Source organism: Habropoda laboriosa, unplaced genomic scaffold, assembly GCF_001263275.1.
Source record: "Habropoda laboriosa isolate 0110345459 unplaced genomic scaffold, ASM126327v1 scaffold131, whole genome shotgun sequence".
Lineage (NCBI taxonomy): Eukaryota > Metazoa > Arthropoda > Insecta > Hymenoptera > Apidae > Habropoda > Habropoda laboriosa.
In genome coordinates this window covers 171,962-193,982 of record NW_017100230.1, presented here as the reverse complement: position 1 = coordinate 193,982, position 22,021 = coordinate 171,962, and the positions used below count along the sequence as shown (strand labels likewise).

Here is a 22,021-nt window from a genome sequence, read left to right as displayed (position 1 = left end):
GCGATTCGTTCACCTGCGTGAAAACAGCTTCGATGGGCTTCCTTTTGAAAGAGCACGTGAAAGGATGGAACGCGATTAAGAAGGGGTCTCCCCTCCTACAAGCTTTCTCCTCTTGGCTCATTTATTCTCGTCAGAAAATCCTGATAATGACTAATCCTTTATTAGCTCGTACAACAGCTGAACGATCCTGCACGATTGTATATACACGCACCTCTGCCTTCTCTTTTTTATCTCTTCGATATTACAACCCTTTTCCTTTTCTTTCTTTCACTTCAAACATCAATTTTATACAAACATTTAAGCAAGCATCCTCTCACGGGATATTATTACGCGTTTCAGTTGCTGCAAGCTCATCGATTCAAAGATCTCCCGCATTCCGTCGACCTTCTCTGTTTGCAGCTTTTTCCAGCCGCTATTTGCTCGACGGGAAAAATTGTCTGCCGTACCAGTTCCATGTACATCCTTTGAGATGGAAAAACAGCGGACGCCGGAACGTGGAAGAGTTTCATGCCCACTTTATGAACCTGTTGTTAGGTGGGCAAATCTCGCTGACAAAGGGCCCTTTGTGCTTCACGAATACCTTGCATAATACCAAGTCGCCTTTCTCTGCTGGTCATTCGCGGTTTTTCCGCCTGGCTGTGCGTCATCTTCGATTCACTCTCGCCCGTATCCGTAGCGGCGTTAATTAAGAACGGGTAGATTGCGGCACCCCTGTATTTTTTCTTCTTTTTCAAGAGAGCGTACACGTTTCACACTCGGTACCATAAGGACCGGAGCGGAACGGTGTTAAGCTCGATATCGTGGCTGATTCTCTTTTCATCCATCGATTTTTCCGCTCGAGGGGCGTCTTTGAGGCCTATTTAGAAGCGCTCTCCAGGGTTAAATGATAAAGCTCGGAAGTCGGGTTTCGTGACACGGTTTTATACAAGGAAAGGGACGACGGGTTCTCTCCTGTTCAATTGTTCGGTGACTCGAGCACCGTTGCGTTTAATCCCTCCGCTATACGGTTTAACACAAAGAATTTTCCTTCACAGAAACCGTGGCCGCTCCGCTGGAAACGAGAAGAGTTCTAGCGCGTTTCATTCTTGTTGCTCGCTGTGCCTTTTTTTCTTTCTACCGAACGCCGAAGCTTGTTTAATCCTCTCTTCTCCTCTGTTTTTCTCCCCTCCTCTTCTTCTTGTTGCTGCTTTACCTTCCTTTTTCTCCCTTCCTCTTCTTCCCCCCCCAGACAAGCTTGTACATCATCTTCGAATTAATTGGATTTCCTTTACGTCGCGAACTGCGGAGTCGAACAAGGTCGAGCTCGTCGATTTAATCGCTCGGAAAAATGAACTAATTCTGTGTCGCTAAACGAGACGACGACGAGTAGCGGATTCGAGGACGTTGAGGGGGGAAAAACGGGGACGAAGGGAAACGGCTGTTATCTAAAGAGAGCATCGTTCTTTTAAATACACGAACGTTCGAAAGGGAGACCGTATCAGCGTGACGATACTATGAAAATCGGTCGAGTTTGCTCTATACACCGTACAAATCTGCGAGCTTGTTTTTTCTACGATCTTCCGAATGTCGCGTTTCTATTATAAGTCCCTCTTTATTCGCGGAACTTCCGTAAATACGGCTAAACTCGGTAGAAGGAAACGATTTCCATCGAATTGCCGCGTTAAATCGCACGGAACTTATATATTCGGCCGAGAGAGGATCGAGGACACTCCGGCGTTGCGTTTCGACGTGCACCCTCATTTTTATATCGTCTCGTTGATAAAGCGCTTTCCCGTGTCGAACTTTCTGCGTCCGTATATCCCCCTTGTCTTCCATTCGAGTACGGACAACTTCGTTTCTATCCAAAACTGGAATCCTTTATTCGCGCGAAAGACACATATAAAATTACACGAACAGAAGAAGCACAGGCAAAAGAAAAAGAAAGGGTAATAAAATACAAGTAACGAGGAATAGAGAGCGACACAGGCTCGATTTGCGATTCACCCTTCCATATATGTTATTTTTTTTCATCCACCGTTCCACGGACGCTAGAGTGTGTGTACGACTTAATCGAAATCGCCTGACTGACAGATATATAATAAGCCGTTGTCAATTACCGTGTATCAATTTATACACGCGGACCGGGTTTATTTCTCGATGATTGACAGCAGCTGGCTGCTCTGTCAGATTGGTGTGTGTCGGTGGGGGAGGGTTGGAAAATCGCCGAAGAGAGAGAGAGAGAGAGAGAGAGGAGCAGAGGGAGGCCAGACTAGAGTCACGTCAAATCCTGAACGAAACGCGGGCTGGAATTGCAAAAAGAAATACGCGTGTACGTTCTCCCTCTCCCTGCGGCGTCTACCCACCAAAGTCGGCGCGCCGCAAAACGATTCTGCGTCACAAGCAGAAATTTTTCGTTCTAAGTTCCACCGGCGCGAACCGTGACAGGACTTTTCCCACGGCTATTGTTTTCTCAACTCGTGATATCACCACCCAGAAACCATAGAACCTGCGCGTACGTTTTTATCGTTCACCACTTGAGAATCCGCGGGAGGAACAGAAAACGGTTCGACGAAGATCGCGTTCTACATCATGCCACACGGGAATCGCGTGTTCGTTCTTTCGAGAGAGAAAGAGAAACTCGCGAATTCAATATTTTCACGTTGATACGTGTGGGTAGGTTGGTTGGCTGTTCGAACGAGAATTTTCTATACGCTGCTCACCAGAATCGAAGGTCACCTCGCTGATCATGATCCATCTGTCGGAAAAGTGAAGCCTCAGCTTCACGTACTTCCCGACACGGTGATGGAGCTTGATGGTGATGTTCCGAGACGACTCGAAGATCTTGTCCTCCATGTAGGTGTAAGTGATTGGCTCGCCTGTGTAGTACTTGCCGCCGATGCTGAACAGTATGTCCACTTGTGAGAACACCTGAAAGACGATAGGTTCACGCTATAGTGATGCATTGTACTTAGGTTCGAAGTCACTAGAATTTCCCTCTTCCACACTCGTTCTTTTCTTTAAATTAAATTATCGTCAGTTCGATAACAGGCGAAGTGACGTCTAGGAAATCGTGATATTCTTCGGGGAGCAAGAGTAAAGAATGGAACGCGATTCTTTAACCTGATAGACCAGCAGCAGGTCTCTTTTGTTTTCTAAATGGGAGTTGAGAAACAAAGAATCTGCATATTAGAGGAAAACAGAGCGAAAGAGAGATCCATTTCTATCAGAGTTGCGGGAACGGTGAGAGATTGATCGCGGTAGCCTTAAAGCACATCGGAAACCTAAATAAGCCGGCTGTATAGACGAAATAAAACAGACATAGACGAAGTGGGACGTTGATGGATAGGGTAGACATGAGAAACCCGCTCCCACCGAAGGAGATTTCGGAACAGAGTAAAATATGGTTCTCTGGTGCAAAAGGAGAGGCTGTGTGGGGGTAGAGGTAGGGAAAAACGAAAGTCGTACGACTTTTGAGGACGTTATAAAAGTTTAACGCGTCCCTGAAGTTCGATAGGGTATATACGATCTGATCATAAATCAGGGATATTATCCGAGGTCGCGAAAGGCTTTACTTAGCAAACGGTGTATCGAAGCTGCGTCCATATAATCTTGCCGCTCGTCTCGGAGCTTGTGCATTTTACGATCCATCTTGTCCGTTTTTCTCTTTTTCCTTCTCTCTCCTCCTCGTCCACCCTTTTCTCCTTTTCATTTTTTTATCGCTTTGTACAGAAAGCTGTTACTGTAAAAACATCGCGTAGGTTTTGGATTGGAGATGAAAATTGAAGCTATCGAAAGGAATAAAAACTGCAGCCACCGTCGAATTTCACTTTGACAAAAATGTCAGGGCGAAAAAATAACGAGCGAAAGGGGCAAATTGAATTTTGACGAAACTGGCTGTCCAACGATGAAGTCCAAAGTGGATAATAATGCGAATGGCTACTGGTTGAGAGACGCGCCCGTTAATTGGACATTTCGTTAATTTCCCGTCGAAAAAACTCGTCGAACAATTCGTTAAAATATTTGGAGCGTACGATGGCCGGTGTATGACTTACCAATACTACCACTCTATTCCACTATAACTTCAAACGAGAACTAAATTTAAAATACACACACTGCCCTCGGCAAATGTTAAATCAGCCGTCATTTTGTGCTTATAATTGAAGTTACTGAACGGATACACTTCACCTGTTACCGTATTTCTCCTATTTTTTACATTTTTTCAACGTTTATAATACACGTGCAAAAATTTCATTTTAATTATCGTTGGATAAAACACAAATTAACAAACGTGAAAAAAGTGATCCTAACCCCTTCCATATGGATTTGCAAATACTATTACGCCATGTTACCCTAATCTGAAACATGTAGGTACCTAAAGACACGAATACGAAGAAAAAGAAATCTTTGAAGTTTCAACAACGACACTCTTAGAACTAATACTCGACGCTTCCTGTGCTATCGAGTTATCCGTAGAAAGGAAAACTTCCTTTCAGTCGCTGTTGCGGCGGCGTGTACGAGCCGAAAGTCGATAACGCGATTGTCACAACCGCGGGGGCAACATCTGGAGCGGATCCGGCGTCGAATCAGGCTCCCGAAGATTTCGTTATCGTAATTCGCGTCATGTAAATCCAATTACGAAAGATTCGTTTCAAGCCCGATGGGAGTCGGAAACGATCCGTCCCGGAGACAGCTACACCGAGAGAAGGAGCGGGGAGAGACAGAGAGGGAGAGACAGATGAAGGAGGAGACGGAGGGACAGGCGTTTATCCCGCCTGCTATCGATATCGATGTTCCGTATCCGTCGTTTTGCAGTGGCTCTGGTGCTGGTTGGATCGTCATAAAACTCGTTTCGGTTCACCCTCGTCTCCTGGCGGTGGATGTCGGTCGGCGAAGGTCCGTCGACACCGTCCAACGTGTATTCAATCGAAACTCGACGAGACAAGTGTAGAAAAGGCCGATACGTGTGTGTGTGTGAGTGAGTGTATACGCGTGACCGCGCCAGGAGTCAGATGCAGAGACGGAAGCTGTGCAGCTTATCCGATATAATATACCGGATGAAGCGCAATAACTGATCTGGAAGTAAATCCCTTTTTTACAGTACGGTTCAACAGAGAGAAATGGAGAAGCCCGGGTTGGCTGGCTGAGCCTTTTCTCCCCAGCTTTAGGATAGAAAGAGAGAGAAAGAGGTAGGTAGGTAGGCGGAATGGTTTCGCTGAAACGTATCTGCAGTCCTCGCGCAAACAGAGCCTTACGCTCAAAGAGCAACATTATTTCATTCCATCGGCGGTCTAGCACAACGTTACCCTGTGTGTAAACGTTTTAAAACGCTCCACCCAACCCATACACCTCCCCTTTCGAACCTATTTCTCTCTTAGTTAAGGGGTATCTTTTAGTTCGTTTTTTTCTTTTTTCATCGTGTCTACCATTGTTTTGCATATCGATTTATCGGTTAGGTTCTCTTCTCTCGTGATCTAGGTTATGCATACGATTTACCACCGCGAGGATAATTTGACGGTGGAAAAACAGCCGGATGGCCTAATTAGTCGATTGGACGTTTGGACATTTTAATTCGAGATTGGTAGGACATCGAGTGGTTTGGAAAAGTCACGGAGGCGCTGGGGAATCGAGTCGCGTTGAAATAGTCCAGGCCTGAAACCGTATATACGCGGCTCATTTCGGCCATTAGCCCGTCGTCGAGTCTTATGCATTATGCGAAATAGACGGGTGGGAGCTTTCGTTTGTGTCTGTCAAAGGGAAAACGCGTCCACGGGCGAAATTGAAATGGAGTCCGTAGGAAAGAGCATTCGTAAATAAAATTGACACGGGCCGTGCAACGGGACGAACGTCGTAGGGTTGCATCCGGGGGATAGAAGAGAGAGAGAGAGAGAAGATTCTGAGGAGGGGAGAGATGCAATCACGGAAATTTATGCACTTTGACGAGACTGAAACGGCGAACGAACGAAAGTGGTGGGGTTTCGGTCCTTACACGACCGAGGAAAAGTATTTGCACACTGTGAGAAACACAGCGAAAGATCTTATCAGACGCGCGACCGGTGAGTTTGCTCGTTTTCGTTGCCTTCCCTTCGACTCTCGAAGAGCGGCTAAGTAAATTGACTCGCAGACGTCTCGGTCCTTACGTTTATTAAATTGCTATGTCAAACATTTCCCGGGGTATACAAGAAAATTACAAAGTGATCTTGTTACTTATGCCCGAGATTTCGTGACCTTTTATCGAAACGCGCGCCGCCTCCGCCGCTCGTTCAGACAGAAGCACTGTCGCGAAAGCATTGAAGCAGGTATTCATTTCTGCTCTTCCTCTGACATTCTGTGGAAATGCTTTGGTCAAAAGTTCAACTTCAATGTTTCTGTATCTCGCGGCACTTGGATAAGTAGTATTACCTGGGACTAGCAGGGCTAGGACATCGCTATCTTGGAATCACAGGTACGAATAGGGCTTGAGATTAATCCTTAACTGGTCATGTGCCGTTTGTGAGACTGCTTCATTCATAAATCTGCTGACATCTCTTCTTTCCATGTTTCTTTTTGCAATTTAAATCTATTAACCCTTTGCGGTCGTATGTCTGCTCTCGGCCACCGAAACACTTATATCACACCATGGAGAAATTTAAATATAATTTTTGTATAAAATGAAACCACGTGTTATTGTGTTAAACATACGTAAAGTAGAAAAAAGTAAATAAGAATAAATAATAGAAGAATAATACAAATGATAATCTTGCATTACATTATCAGTGTTCGTTGCTTGAGCTAAATACGACCGCAAAGGGTTAACGTACCAATGCAAGAAATAAATGTTTAAGTTCAGTTTCTATAGAGTTCGAAAAAAGTTTACGAAAATTTCGTGTTTCTATAAATATCAGTTTCGCAGACGATACGCGACCGTTTGTGCACGAAAATTTCAAACAAGAAATTTTTGCTCAACTTCAACAATTACCTCTACATCGCGTAATATGAAATGGATTTTTCAGGGAAGACGAAAAATCATTTTTTAAACTCAAACAGTTCCTCAACGGTAATTTATCAAGAATCGCATGAACTTCAAGTTAACACAAAAACCTCTGAACTTTTCAACATTCGAGTAATCACTCTTCCACGAGACACGACTTAATACAATCGTATAATTTCATTACGAGCACTCGGTGATCCATCAACACAAACGAATCTATTCGTAAAGGAGATCACTCCGTGCAAACGTACAATCTTCCCCGAGCAAAAGAAAAAAGGAAAGAAGAAAGAAAGAGAAAGAAGAAAGCGTCGCTCTTGAACCTGAAATCCCGGAGTAATTACAAAGTTCGCGACTCCTTTCGCAGCTCGGTCGCAGCTAATTTCGTGCCGTCTCTCAAGACGACAGCGACGACGTTTCCTTTTTATCCACATCCCGGGGGCCGCCCCTTTTGGCAAACGCCGCGCCGCCGGAACGTCGGTTCGCGCGCGCGGCGCAGAGGGCTGTTTTCACGGTTAAGGGAGGAGGAGCGAGGAGGTGGTTTTCGTATCGCAGTCTATTATCGCCCGTAGCCGGCATGTTTCGCTGGCTGCCTTCCGTCGAAGGGGAAAATGTTATTTGGATATCAAAGATGCGCCACGGGCAAAGCACCGACATAGCCATTGTGCGAGGGGTTCCGGTTTATGAGCTTGCGAAGCTTTGCCAAGCGTCGGGGTCACTCTGTATATAAAACCTGGCGACGTGGAAGGGAATCTGGAGGACGATCGGGTATTTGGGTGCTTCTGTTTCGAGGCTCGACCACGAAGAGGGCACCGACATGGTGGTTTCAGAGGGCCGCCGCGTCAAAGAGCGTCCGTGCGTTTATAGTTTGTCGCGCTCGCGTTTGTGAGCGTGCTTCCGTCCTCTGTGCTTAGCATTCCCTCTCGTTCTTCCTCCTTCCAGCACCCTGCCTTCAGCTGTCTATGTGTGTTGTGTGTGTTGGCAGCCCGTGAGCATGCATATTTGCGCCCACTGGTCGCCGCGATAAGTGGAGAATTTCATACGCGTAATTTTTATCCACCGCGTCGAAACGTGTCCCCAAAACCCTCCCTCTATCAAACCGTTCGTGTTCGTTTCGATGCGCGCGCTTCGCGGCTAAACGGCGGAAAAAAAAACGCTCACTGCCGTGGGTTCAGAGGAAGACCGCTCTCCGCGACCGCCGGCGAATCGAAACGCAAACGTGCTGTTCGCCCGCCGGTGTTCCAACCGCTGTCGCGCGTATATTTGCGTTCCGCGGTGAATGCGCGTTTTTCCTACGGGCCAGAATTTTTCTGTTTTTTTTTTCCTTTCTCTCTCTCTCTCTCTTTTTTTTTGTTTTTCGCGTGTTTTTTATTCTCGTTCACCCTGGTTTGTCGATCTTCGGCATTAATTGCCTCGAAAAACGTCGGACTCGTCCGCGACAGTGCCTCCGCCGAAATGTCCCGATGTTTTTTCGTCTACCATCCACTGTACCCTCGCTCGCTTCTCTGTTTCTTTCTGTCTCACACTCTCCGCTAGTGGCGAATAAAATATCGTCAGCTTGAACGTGGCCCGGACGCGTGAAATTGCTGATACCGAAAATATAGACTCTTCTCGTGTTGCCGAACCGTCACACGTGGTGCAGAGGATCGCGGCCGCGGGGCAGCAAAGGGAGAGAGAGAGAGAGATCGAACGTTTCAATTAAACGGTGTTATTTATTCGAACAAAATGCTCCAAGTCAATGTATTCATGAGATCGGTGGCGTATGAAACTTCTAAAGTTCATCCGCGATCTCGTTGTATATATCCCAGGCTCTGTGTACGTATTCGATAGTACGCGAATGCCGGCGACGATTATTATCATCGTGAAATAATCACGGGGACAATTAACGAAAATGATTTTTTGATGAACAAGAATATACATCGCTGATCCTTGATTAATATTATACAGCTTCGCTGTACGATTTAGCCTTATTGATTGAAAGCCGAACGCCGTCCCATTCCCTTCCTCCTCTCTCTCGTTCGTTCGTTCGTTGCCGCCTACGAAACGCGCGCGAAATACACGAAACGCTTTTATCCGAATCAAAATTCGGGCACTCCCCATTTATGGTACTGTTCAATAATCGTCCATGCATATTTCACCGCACGCGTCGCTAAATCTTTAAATGCGCTATACCGCCTGGCGAAACACTCGCGCGCTACAGTTTAAAGCGGATTTGCCGAGAGCACCCTGGAACGCTCCAACGGCTGTGTTATTGTTGTTTCAAGTATTTGCGTTGTCGCGTGAGAGTTGCTGTTAACGGCCGTGTGTGTTTCCTTTATCTTCGTTTCGAGTGAAGAACAACGATTTACGGTATAACGTAGAAATGTGTCAAACTTAACAGGTTATCTCGAGTTCAATTTTCCCTGTATTTTTCACGGCGTTCACAGATTTGTAGAATAAAACGGACGAAACGTTAGAATATTTGACAATTTCCACCAGTCTACAACTAGTGTGGGTCGTCCTTAGAAGGACTCAGGGTGCCTCAGCTTATTAGCTTATACCCCCTCCCTATCAGACCAGGTTTCTACTTTCCATCGAAACCACCAACCGAAGAACAAGCCGGAGAATGAGCAAGGACGCCCCACCATGTTTGAACCCCAACTTGGCGGTAAGGATTTTTGCTGTTGGACTTTTCCAATTTCTAGACGTTAGTAAGGATGGAACTAACGTCTGTGTGAAATTTCAGCCCGATAAAACCAGCAGCACGGCTTTTCCAGAGACGGATGTGGAGCGGTCACCCATCTTCTTACGGAACGCCGCCCAGTGCATCTTGACTTCGGTGATCGAACGGGAACCGGTAGGCATGCACGGCTACGACCGCTGGTTGTTCCACCAGTCTACAATGTGTTCTACAAACAATGAAAAATATCGTTTCTGTTTGCTCGAAAGAACGTGCCAAGTATCTCCGTAGAATTTTAAAAACACTGCTGTCTTACGTTTCCCCCCGTTCCCAACGTAACTGCACTTTATATCTCCGATATTCCCAACGTACGATCATTTATCTTGCTAAGAATCAACATTTAACATTACCCCGTAAATACAATCTTTCCTAAGTGGACTCTCCTTCAATTTCAACCCGGATCATCTGACCAATCGGAACGTTCAATTCACATCCCTTGAACATTCCTCCAAGTATCACTACTCCCCTAGTCTCCGCTACATCCGATCAGCCAAAAACAAGCCGGGTAATCGCATAAATCTGATCTCTTTGTGTCGGGGATCGGGGAATTTTATTCCGCAGGCGGAAATAATTTCATGGTCGGGGCTATTTCGCATTCGAGCCGCGCTCGCTTACGCCTCTATCGTATCCGTATCAATGCAAGGGTCGTCGATGGGCGGAGGAGGAGGAGTATGGGACGTATTTGCATTGCATTATCGAAGTTAACGCGGAAGGGTCGCGAAATCGCTGCGAAACGGAAATTATACAAGGGGTCGAATTATAGGCCTCGCGCCGGCGACGAAGAATGCTCGCGAACTCATTTCCGGTCGGTAGCTACAAGCGGGATTAACCGACCCCTGTAACGAATGACGCGCGACAATTTTTCCTACGCGTCGTTCTTCACCCTTTTTTCTCCTTCTTCTTCTTTTGTTGTTGGTCACCGGCTCACGCACGCGCTAACGGGAATTAGATTCGTGGATTTACATTAATTTCACGCGAGAAAAAAGGGGGGTTGGAGAGAGAGACAGGAGGAGATAGAACGTAGAGGATCTCGTACGCGAAAACACCAAGCTTTAATATCGTCCGGCACGCGTTTAATGCCTCGCGTATTTTTCCAATTAACGAGGCGCCGGCGAATTAAAGCGAAACCTTTCTTGCCTCTTGCGCGCGCTCCTCTCGAATGCATGGCATTTTCAAGCGGGAATAAATTATTAACGGTCACATCGTTGCTCTGGGCGTGTGTCCTTTTTCTTCTCGTTTTTCGTTATCGCTAACGACAATCGCTTACGACGACGAGATCTGCATAATACTTATCGCGAGCTATTGTGTTCGATGTTGTAATATCGCAATTACTGATACTTTTGTCTATCCGAAAGCTCTATCGTATCCTTTAAAAGTTCATCTAACATTCATGCTTCAACCCTTTGAGTCTAATAAAATTACGAATTACGGTAAAAAGAAATCTCGTCCCTTTCTCACTTTCTTCCTAAAAATCTCTCTCGATTCGTTATTTAACGCACTGCCCGAGTCTAACTCGGGATAAACTGTCAAAGGGTTAACTCTCTCGCTTCTTTCTCTTTAGTTTCACTTCCTTTTATCTTATGCATTCCTATTTTCACCGTCAAATTTGATTTATCGTATCGATGCACTCGAGATTACGTCGATTCGGCGAGAAATACCTGAAGCTGGTCGAAATTCACCGAGCACATGGTAAAACGTCTTTCTAATAGCTAAAGGGTAAATGACAGTGTACTCCCACTTACGCAAGCAGACTATTCGCGTTAAATTTAATCACCGAAGGGAAAACTGTAAAGGAAGCCGTGGCGTAAACGTCGAAAGCGAAAGGGAACGTGTCCGGGGCCGTAATGCGTTTCGCTTAAAAGCATATGCTAATGAAAGCTAGATCGCCGATGATGAAAGTAAGTCGCAGCTCTTTAATAACAGAGATCACGTGTCCCGATTATTCCCCGCTTTCAAGCAATATCGGGGGTTGGGCGATCTCGCCAATAAGCCACGGCAAGCTTCGTGATATCGAACCAACGGAATTACCGTTTCAGATTGTATTTATATTCAGCTGGCGTCCGACTGATAAAGCGTCGAGTGGAATATTCAATCAACCGTGAGGAGAGGAGGAGGGAGGGAATACGTTGAAAGAAAGACGCGGCGCGACGATCGGAGCAAGAAGGAGGCGACGCGACGGTAAAAGGATCTGGAACAACTGGTGGATGGTAAGCCTGTTGATCGACGCTGCTTGCGCATTCCTCACCAGAGCGGGAGGAATAACGTCGCGAAAGCGACCGGGGGGTAAACGATTCCTCCACCGCTGTTCCGTGTATTTACGGTGCCGTGCCGGAGGCGTGGATACGTAATTAGACGTGAAACCTGTCCCCCTCTCTTAATCTTTATTTCTCTTCTCACCGGCTGCTGTTCAGACGATTCTCAGAGCTCGGCGGAATTTTATTTTCCACTTCGATTCGAATTCAACCGTCGTACCAACCGCATACACACACACACACTAGCGAACACTTTTACGAGTGGGAATGTTGAAAATTCGATTCATGTTAACCGTGTGGAAGATTACGATCGAAATCTTCTTATCTGAATATAATTTTCAAGGTAATCGAAAAGTTCGAACCTACCTGGACATCCTTGGTGAATTGATTGTTGCAGTAGATGTGGATAGCCGAGAATTCTCTGACCTTGTCGAACTCGAACTTAATCTCCACCGGTTGTCCACGTGTATCGTTCCTCCAGCCGACCCAACCCTGAGTGCGATCGTTATCGTAGTATCCCAGTTTGAAGTTATCAGGACCCGTCTTGCCGTCTGTCAGCTGACCCAGGCCACGTTGCAGCTCGCCGTCCCAGTGTCCGTCGTAGGTGGCGTCGAAGAATTCCCATCCATTACCCCTTTTATCACCTTGGGGCATCGAATAGGATACCACACCATCTGCGGCGAAGAGAGGTCAAGGTGTAAAGTCATCGCTGGATGGGTATACCTTCTAATGACTCGTGTAAAAGCCCTCGACTTTGGCGGTAGGACATTGTTATGATTGCGCGGGAACACCGTATGGGGTACGTTAGAACCTTTTTTTTTTCCGATAAAGGGAGCAGAAACGAAGATTAATGGTTTACGAGAGATTTTTCAACGAGTGAAAGAAAGAAAAAAAAATATATGAAACGCGTAGATATGTTAATTTTTTTTTTTCTAATACAGTGCTGGATAATTAATGAACTTTCACGAATAACGAAAAATTATGGTCGTCGTTCGTACGATAAGAATTTTTCTCCGTCGAAATTAATCAACCACCGTTCTGTTTCGTCCATTTGAGTGTTTATTCACGCAAGAAAAGTATTCCGGTTAATCTGTAAAGGCCTGTGTTAAAGTGGCCGTAGGGGCTTTGGATTCGCAATTAATTGAACTTGCACGCATCGCGAACGTGCAAGACACAATAGCGGTCTATACGTTACTTGCTGTGTACATTTCTGTTTGGTTAAACGTTTAATTCGATGTTGATTCGTCAAAGGAAGAAAGGGATAATTGTACAAGCAAGATTGTGAAAAGCAAATTTGCGCACACGGCAACGGCATAAGGGTTAATGGACAGTCCGGTGAGTATTCTAAGCGGCGGCAAGTTCAACGAAAATTGGAGAGTGCAAACAGCTTACCGCTCCAGTAACATCCGTAGAGCTCGACCCGCATGCAAACCGTCCGCGTGTGATGGCTGTAGGGCAGAAAACGGATCTTGCTCGCCCACAGAGGCGGTTCCAGCTCGTGCTTGGACTCCAAATACGTGTTCGTGTTACCCTGTATTACCTGGAACGGTGGAAACCTTGGTTAAAGACCAGGACAATTCCGGTCTTCGGTGTAACCTTTGAGTTCGCCGACGTCGTCGTCGTCGTCGTCGTTTCACTCACGGCAGAACTCTTGGATTTCTTTCTTCTCAGTCCCCGTACTCTGTCCTAGATAACTTCAACTTGGATCATTAGGAACGTATACACAGAGACGGCCTAACTCGCGTTCAACTCTTTTCGAATGACATCGTGGAAAGTTGGTCGACGAACACGTCGAGTGTTCAATAATTTCTACCCCCTTTTACCTTGATTTTTAACTCTAGTCTTTTAACGATGGTCAAAAGTGCACGACGTTTCCTCTCGTTCTTTTTTTTTTTTCGTCAACGCGTATTTCAAAATACGTAACATCTATCGAGAACGAAGGGAATGGAAGCTTCCCGTCAATCCCCTCTTGCTCTCGAACGGGAACGTTTCAACTTATTTGACACGGTGTCGACGGAAAAAGGTATAATCGGTCCCGCGTGAACGTGTCTGTGACAAGGTCGCTCTCCACCCTCGCGACGCACACACGGTATTCTGTCAAAGCATCCCCCGTCGGTTCAAATGACATTTATATCGGCTGGGGAAGATGCGTTTCTGCACTTCGGCGTATACTGGAATACCATCGTCTGGCGGTGGACATCCCGTCACAGGACGGACATCGCGTTCCACCGCATCAGACGGGGGCTAAGGACTAATTTCATCCCACATTCCACCACGTTAGGTATGATGAGGGAGAGAGGTTAGGGGTGGTGGGTGGATCACAGAGACGCAGACAAGTTGAGGAAGACCGAGTGTAGGACAGAGAGAGATGGAAACATTCGTGAAGGGGTTGAGTTAAACGTCCATTGCCCGCATTCTCTGATCCTCGTCAGGGAGAGACAACCATATTGCAGATTCTCTCTCTCTGTCTCTCCTCCCTCTCTGTCCAATTCTACACGTCTCCATCTCTCTATCTTGGGAGCGTGCACAGAGTTATGCAATATTGATTTCACGTTGTGGGTTTATGAATAAAATAAGCGGTTTATCTGACGCTGGCGCAGGGTAGGTGGACGGCGCGCAGAAAACCGAAGGTGGGAAAGGGGTGCACGGGTGTCCCAGGAGATCACGCGAAGTGGCGTACAAGGTACACGGATACACGTGTCGGTACACTGGGCAAACGGATAAATCCTACGTGGCTGTGTGTGCGTGTACGTGTGTAAGTAAGTACGTATGCGGAAGGACAGAGATGCCGGTTCGTTTCTTGTGTGCGGCCCAGCATGCAACACAGTTGCGTGACAGAGCATTTTGCGGCGAGCACGACACATTCTGCGCACGTTTCCTACCCCTCTCCCCCGGACGTTATACACGTTCTCCGTACCATCGGCATCGGCCGGCCTCTATCTCTTTTTGGTACGGCTAAGCATCGACTTCGACTACTATTACCGCTTCTATTCCCACCGCGCCTTTCCATTCCTTTGTACCACGCTGCCACCGGTAGTACAACACAGAACCGAAGCACCCGCTTCTTTCGATTTGTTTGCCTGGTTATTGAAATACCTCTTCCACTCTCCCTTCTTTTTTTTCTTCTTTTCAATTGTTTGCGCTGCCCGATATTGGATTACTCGATCCACCGCCGCTGGATCTCGCGTGTTTCAAACACGTTGCCGTTGATACTTTTATCCTTTGAGGAATGTATACATTGTTCCGTGATACGGTATCTCTCAAGTGGCAATTTGTGGGAGGATATAAATCAGGTAGGTATAGTCGATGGAAGAAATTTAGATATTTTTTGATCGAGACTGAATCAAAGCTTGAGATTACTTCGTACGACCCTTTTTGAAGTTTCGAGCCCTTGTTCTCTCAGATTTCTATCGATTCGTTGCAACCTCGCTGTATTCCTTCCACCGATTATACATCGAGTACAATAATTTAGAATAGAATAGAGACAAGTAGAAGTACAATATGTAATAAATAAAAATAATAGGATTCAGCTCTCGAGAAGTATTTCTTGCAACAGTAACACATTTTTATTTTCCACGAACGCCATCGTTCTAAACGTCGAATACGTGACGCGGCCGCCGTACGTATCGAGCTCTCTTCATAAATACATAATTAAGGCTTTTCAATATTGGAAAGCAATCCTTAGGCTTTTCCCACCCTTGGGCGCTTCTGGTCCTGCTGGCTCGCAGGTCATCGTTTCCTCCGAGAAACTGCCACTTGGAAAGCACTCCCCAAGGTGAACCCTTACCTCTTGGCCGGCGTATACCTTACAGAACCGGCGGTGGCAAGCCACCCCTCTGTCTGGGGTCGATTCTTTCTCATTTCGGGCACCGAGGGACCTGTGCCGGTAGCACGTTACGCCATCACCGCTGCCACACTTTCCACTGCCGTAGAATCGTGCATTTGTTCCCCGGGAATTTAACGAGATTGCAACGTGCGCTCAGAATTTAATTTCTCAAAATGGTTTCCCTAAATCTATCGTGCCACGGAACATCCCCAGTCTCTCTGCCCGTTCTCCTCTTCCACTTCCAATGAAATTACGCGTTGTTGCGTCAATGCCTGAATCTCAAGGAGTGTGTTCGACAATTTCGTAGCATTTACCTTCGATCGATTCTGACGAGTTTGTTTAACCGGGTCAATTTGTGACGAACGAAATTCGATCTATTTTTCGCTTAACTCGGTATCTAAGAGATTCAGTTACTAACTTTACTATTAAGTTACTTTCAAATCTAATATCTGCAAGGTAGGTGACAGCAATTTAAAAAAATTCCAAATAACCTTAGAATTTCGAAACGAGATCGATCCACTCGACTTAAAACCGACTTCTCCCACGACCTACGTCAACGTCCCAAGTATAGATTCAACACGTGTCAAAAGGAAACAACTACAACCCCCTTTCTCTCATTTTCCTTCCCTAAAATCGCTAAACACAACTGCACGTTGAAGTTGTTGCAACGAAGCAATTTAGCTCGCATGCAGCGCGGTTATTCTGCTGTTCATCGTTGGTCCCCCGCGATAAACACGGAACGAAGTATCATATTTTTACGAGGGCCGACGCCACTGAGCATATGCACACCATTCTTCCCTGTACAAGCCTTCAGGGGTGATGACTGAGAAAGGGTGGATATTACTTTTCATTACCCCGCCAGCGCGAGATCTTCGAAACGATAGACGACCTTGCAGCTCTACCTGCTGCACACAGTGTACACACCGCGTAACAACAGGAGAAAGAGTAAGAGAGAAAAGCAGGAAAAGCGGACGAGGGTGTACGTGCCCTTCTAATGCAATTTCCTGCTACTTTTACTTTCCCCCTCGATGTTGCACGAACGCGTGCGTGCGTGCGTGCACGCCAGTGCATGCGCACACGGGGGTCAAGTGTTAAGCGGTGAGCAATTATAGCTGATATCGATCTGCGTTATTGTTCGGGGTTCTTCGGTTCACGGTCCGAGTGTTTGCTCGTGTGATTTGTATTTTCTGGCCGTTTTAGCGTTAGGAAATGTACCGGACAATTTGGCCGTAAAATTAATATCCTTTTAATAGCGTTTCACTTGGATAACCGTCCGGTTATAAATGATCCTCGCGTCTCGTAAATTGAGGAACAGGGATATTAGAGAAGTTAGAAAGATGTCGGAGATAATTGGCTATTTCGTTGATACAGTAGCTAATTTGTAACGTTTCAGAGGAAGAGAAAAAACTGGTTTAATTATAATAAGGAATAGCTGCTGCGGACGAACAGATACGTATATACCGTGGAAAATAAGCGTGTTTATTGCGTGGAAAGCAGCTGAGATTACCGAGGCGGAGTGGAGGAAGGAAGCAGCTGATCTTGTTAATAACTCGGGAGATCGGGGACAATATCAACGAAGATACCTGTCGTCTTGTATGCGCTCCATTCATCACTCAAACACTGTAAAATTACATTGCACCGTGGTTCCCGTAGCCAAGGATGCGGTCCATTTTTGAACGAGCAAACGACGTGGAAATCCACCCTCCCTCCCTCGCCGCCCACCCCCAAGACCAATTGTTTCGCCTCGAACGAGCTTTGTTATTGTCTACCTCCTTGGTATCAACGTACCTTCCACTTCCACGCTTCGTTACCAGGTATATAAAGGTATGTTTGTCGTAACATCGTCATTGTGAAGGGTGGATTTTTATAGAGCGAGAGGAAATTGAATGTAAACATTCTGTCGAATAGTTAGCTGAACGTTAATTGAAAGCCATTCTCAGATGGGGATCTTTCGCTGCGAGAAGTTGGTGTTTCAGAGTAGGGGGACGTTTTATTTTCACAGTTTCTCAATGAGCTGTCGATCGAAACGTTAGCAAGTTTGATTTTTCCGGGTTATTTGGATTGGGAGGGTGAACGTACGGGAAAACGCGGAAGGGATCGCTTATCCAGGAGGATGCTCGGCGGAGAAATTCGGCGAGCCAGGCGTTCCACAGCGTTCTCCACTTAAGATACGCGATTTTCAAGTACCTATAACTTATGCCTATGACCGTTTTTGCCTATCGAGGTGGCGTATAAAGGAAATTTATTGCATCGGAGCGTGTACGTCGCGCTCGTGCCTCCACAGACGAGAGTTTCCGTTCAACCGCTCGCTCTACGCCGCGATGTTATAGGATTTTCGGTCCTCGATCGGACGATATTTTTACGAGAACGCTTTACTTATTTGCCCAACCCCCAACTATATATCTGCAGATCCACCTGATTACGTTTTACATGGATGCAAATATCGTATTCGCGGTAAATTCGCCGGGGGTAAATCGATGAACGTCGCTCCTCGAGGACGTTCGTACAATTCGACGAATTCGATGAATAATGCGGTATGCGATATCATTTTTCTTCAATTCCCCTGCTAAAATTACCAATTTACATTACTGCTTCCTAAATTTCATACAAAATAACAAAATTCTGTCCCCTTCTCTAACAAATTTCATAGAAACTTGACTGTGTTATTTTTCTTATACAATTAATCCCCAATAAATGAATTAATAATTTCAAACACAGAAAACGAACACTGTACTTAATAAAATCATTCTTCAACAATATCTACGGTCCTCCCGAATGTTTCTACGCGAGTAATCCCAACACGATCGCCAAAGTGCTAAAACGCACCGTACAATTCGGTCATAATTAACACCTGGCAACTTGAAAAATTCCAAAAATTCTCCACCCAGGGTACAAACGTTGAACGTGCCCGGGCGAAGCATTAACAAGCTTTCCGCGAGATGCAGAAAACACGCTGTCCATCTACCTGTAACTCCAGAACCCACCCTCGACCGTCCAGCGAATTTAACGTTTCACATGCCCGTTCGCAGTTGAACTTTCAAGCCCGTTCCCCCGCGGTTCGATACCAGAGTTCCCGCAGTATCTCCGGCTGGCTAGCAGAATCTGGTTTCCGTTGAAGCGCTACTCCGCTTCATCCGGCCCATTAGAAACAGTTATGGTACCAGTTAGAATAACAATCGGCCATGACAAAGCAGCCCTCCGTCCGCGCGTATTCCGTGACGTGGACGAATTATCTCGCGGACAACATTTCGCTAATGTCCCTCTGCTTCCTGTGCGTGCAACGTTATAACTAACATTACACACCGGCGCTACAATATCGCACCCCCGAGCCACCCTTGCTTCTTTTCCTTTTCTACCTCTACTACGTACAGAGATACACGTGTGTACGTACACACATAGGTGCGTGAGAGAGCGTGATTTACGCGGAACCAGCTTACAGCCATAGCTCGAAGAGTGGGAACCAACGCAGCAGCGTAACTGGTGCCGGGCTTGCGTGTCGACACGCACGCGTCCCGTCTCCGCTCACGCACCCTCCTCGCTCCTGTACTTATCCCCTGTCGTAATTATCGGATTTCCACACGGAATTCCCGCGTCACGGCTGAACCTAGAGGGAAAAGCTGACAGTTCGGAGGTGGTTGTTCGCGTGACACGATAATGACGAATCGAGCGGACTAGTTGCTACGATCTACTACACACCCCCGTCCTTACTATTAACGTCGTCTCCGAGAGTGTCGTCGAACTCTCTCGGATTCGAGGAAACTATAGGACGAAACCGAGTCGCGTGTCTCGTTGCTCTTAACCTCGATACTATGCTTGCTCCGCTATGTTCACCATTCGGCTAACTGTTTCTTCTTTTCTCCCGTTCCGAGCGATGTGAAATGAAACGTACGTGACGGGAGGAAGAGCGACCTTTTTTCCCCCGTATAAATCGTCGAGCGAAGATTATGCGTTCGTGTATATAGGATAGTTTTTCTAGGCGTGCTTTGCAGCCGCGAGCACAGAGTTCCGTGATTAAACAACGTTTCGAGATTCAACGCGGCGGCGAGTTTGTCATGGTAAAATTGCGGGCGAAAAAACGGCCGGTGAAAAGGGGGAAACTGTACTGATGGGGTAGCGCGGAGAGAGAGAGAGAGAGAGAGAGGGAACGGTGTGTATCTGCTGTGTCCCTGTATTCTGCCGAGAAGCATGATTAAGAGCCGTTTTAAAACTACTGCCGTACCCGGGGATACACGCTCGCTTCCTTTGAGAGCGAAACCGGGTCACTCTGATTAATTGAAATTTTTTTTCGCGAGAAAAAAAGCAAAAAGAAACAAATAAAAGAACGTACCGGCCTTACCGATCCTTCCTCTATTTTCCTCCCGTTAAAATACGGGTAATTAATGCCGCGGCATTCTTCCGCGGGCGTCCGTTAATGGAACGATCGTGTCCCGCGAGAGGAAAACTCCCTCGAATGGTAAAAAGACGCGTGTTTCCTATGAAACGCGACACGCTGGATTCTTCCTGTATCGTTTTGCGCGTATTACGCGTCCGGACAGCAGAGCACGATCGCGCTTTTTGCGTCTTTCCACGCGGCCGAGAAGCTTGAGCGCGCGCTGTTATTAAAAGAGGCGCAATCCCGCCTTAACGGCTTACGTTGCGGTAAATAAAATAACGAGTCGGAGGAGGCGGTACCGTGAAAAATAAAGGAGAAAAGAAAGAAAGGATGATGCGAAAAGTGGGACGGGAGATACACATACGTCAGTGCTCATTAAAAACTATCGCGACGGCGGAAGGGCGAAAAAAGTGGAGCGATTCCGGGGGCTTATTTTTCCACGCGTTTTCCCTTTCTTTTTTCCGCGGGGCTGTTTTTTTTGGGATAACATTCATGAACGAAGGAAGGCGTCGTGGTACGGTGATTAAAACGGGAACGCGTGGAAAGGCGCGTCGATAATCCGAGAACTAGTCCCGCGAATGTTTCGTTTCGCTGAAATAAATCTCGAGTTATACGGCCTTTTGCTTTCTTTTACAACCAGACTGTATCTTGCCACTATGTTGCACGTGACGTGTGCAGCGTGGATAAGAAGAGAATTCTTTCCTCTATCGCGAGATCGTCGTTTCGTTCGCGGCATCCGAATGAAATCTTCGCGAAGGAAGAGGTAGAAGGGTGAAGACTCGAGGGAAAGTAACGAAGACGTTCTCAATTTCTACAATATTGTACGTGATTTTCGTGAAGTTAATAAGTGTTCGTACAATGTACAAGGTTCGAGGTACGAGGAATTGCCGGTATACACGTTGTTTTACCGAAGAATAACGGTAAACATAGACTATAACGAAATCGATGGAGTGAAATTTTTGTAGCTGATATTTCAAAAATTATTTTGGAAGTGACATGGTGCAAATGATTACTCGCCAAGTGGGTAACAAAAATATATTTATTTAAACGTAATGCTTAAACTAATTTCAAATGTAAACTACATGATGCGCGTGCAGAGAAGCTCTACGACAAAAGGCCTCCTGCCATTTTCGGGGCTCCCTTAAGTAGCCCCTTTTCCCTGGGAATGTCCCAGGAAGTGTTCGGAAAAACATCTCTCGATTCTTCGCCTCGAGGGCCAAGAGTCGCCAGGCCTAAGTGCGTGGCCCCCCCGTGGCGGTCGCCACATTATTAAATCGATTTTTTCGACGATAATAACAGGACAGTCGTGAAACCTGTTAAATTAACAATGGAGTCTAATTACTGTATGATAGTAACGTTGCTATCTTATTGACTGTACTATGCTACGTTTTTCCATGGATTAGCGTTGATGTTTATTTATTCGATAACGATATGCATCTATTTTGCATATACGTTACTACTGCATAAACATCCACAGTCGACTAATTACAATCTGACCAATGACTGACAATAATGTACCATCATCGCGATTCCAATTAACCCTTTCCTGACCAACCTATATATCCCACGTGAGTACTCGAACAAAAAATTCGGTCACGGAAAAGGGTTAACAGGGGAAATTTACACCCGAAGAAATGATGCTAAATTTCAGCTAATAGTACCGTATCCACGTACACCGATGCATTCATTATCGAGCTCTTGGCCCGAAGAAAAACAGGCCTGCTGCTCCTTGGCCCAGAACGCGAACGAACGTGTACGCGCATTTGTGGAGTCGGGGCAGAGAGAGGAGAGAAGCTTGTTGGCGCCTCGAGCCTTAATTACCCTGGGCGGTCTTTTGAAGCCTCACCGCTGCCGTCTTTGGCCCCGTGACAATTATTATTGCGCGGGTACAACTCGCGCGGCCGCATAC

General features: G+C 46.3%; 1 protein-coding gene across 1 annotated transcript in view; it reads right to left on the bottom strand.

Moving 5' to 3' along the window:
* The window catches only part of LOC108571457 (discoidin domain-containing receptor 2-like), a 76,858-nt gene that overhangs the window by 29,398 nt on the left and 25,439 nt on the right, over positions 1–22,021 (bottom strand). Inside the window, exons 4-7 of the mRNA XM_017933512.1 lie at positions 14,797–14,813; positions 13,307–13,454; positions 12,281–12,588; positions 2,700–2,907 (exon numbers count right to left, since the gene is read on the bottom strand). Of these exons, the coding sequence (XP_017789001.1) occupies positions 2,700–2,907; positions 12,281–12,588; positions 13,307–13,454; positions 14,797–14,813 (681 nt within the window). The remainder of the gene's footprint in view (positions 1–2,699; positions 2,908–12,280; positions 12,589–13,306; positions 13,455–14,796; positions 14,814–22,021) is intronic.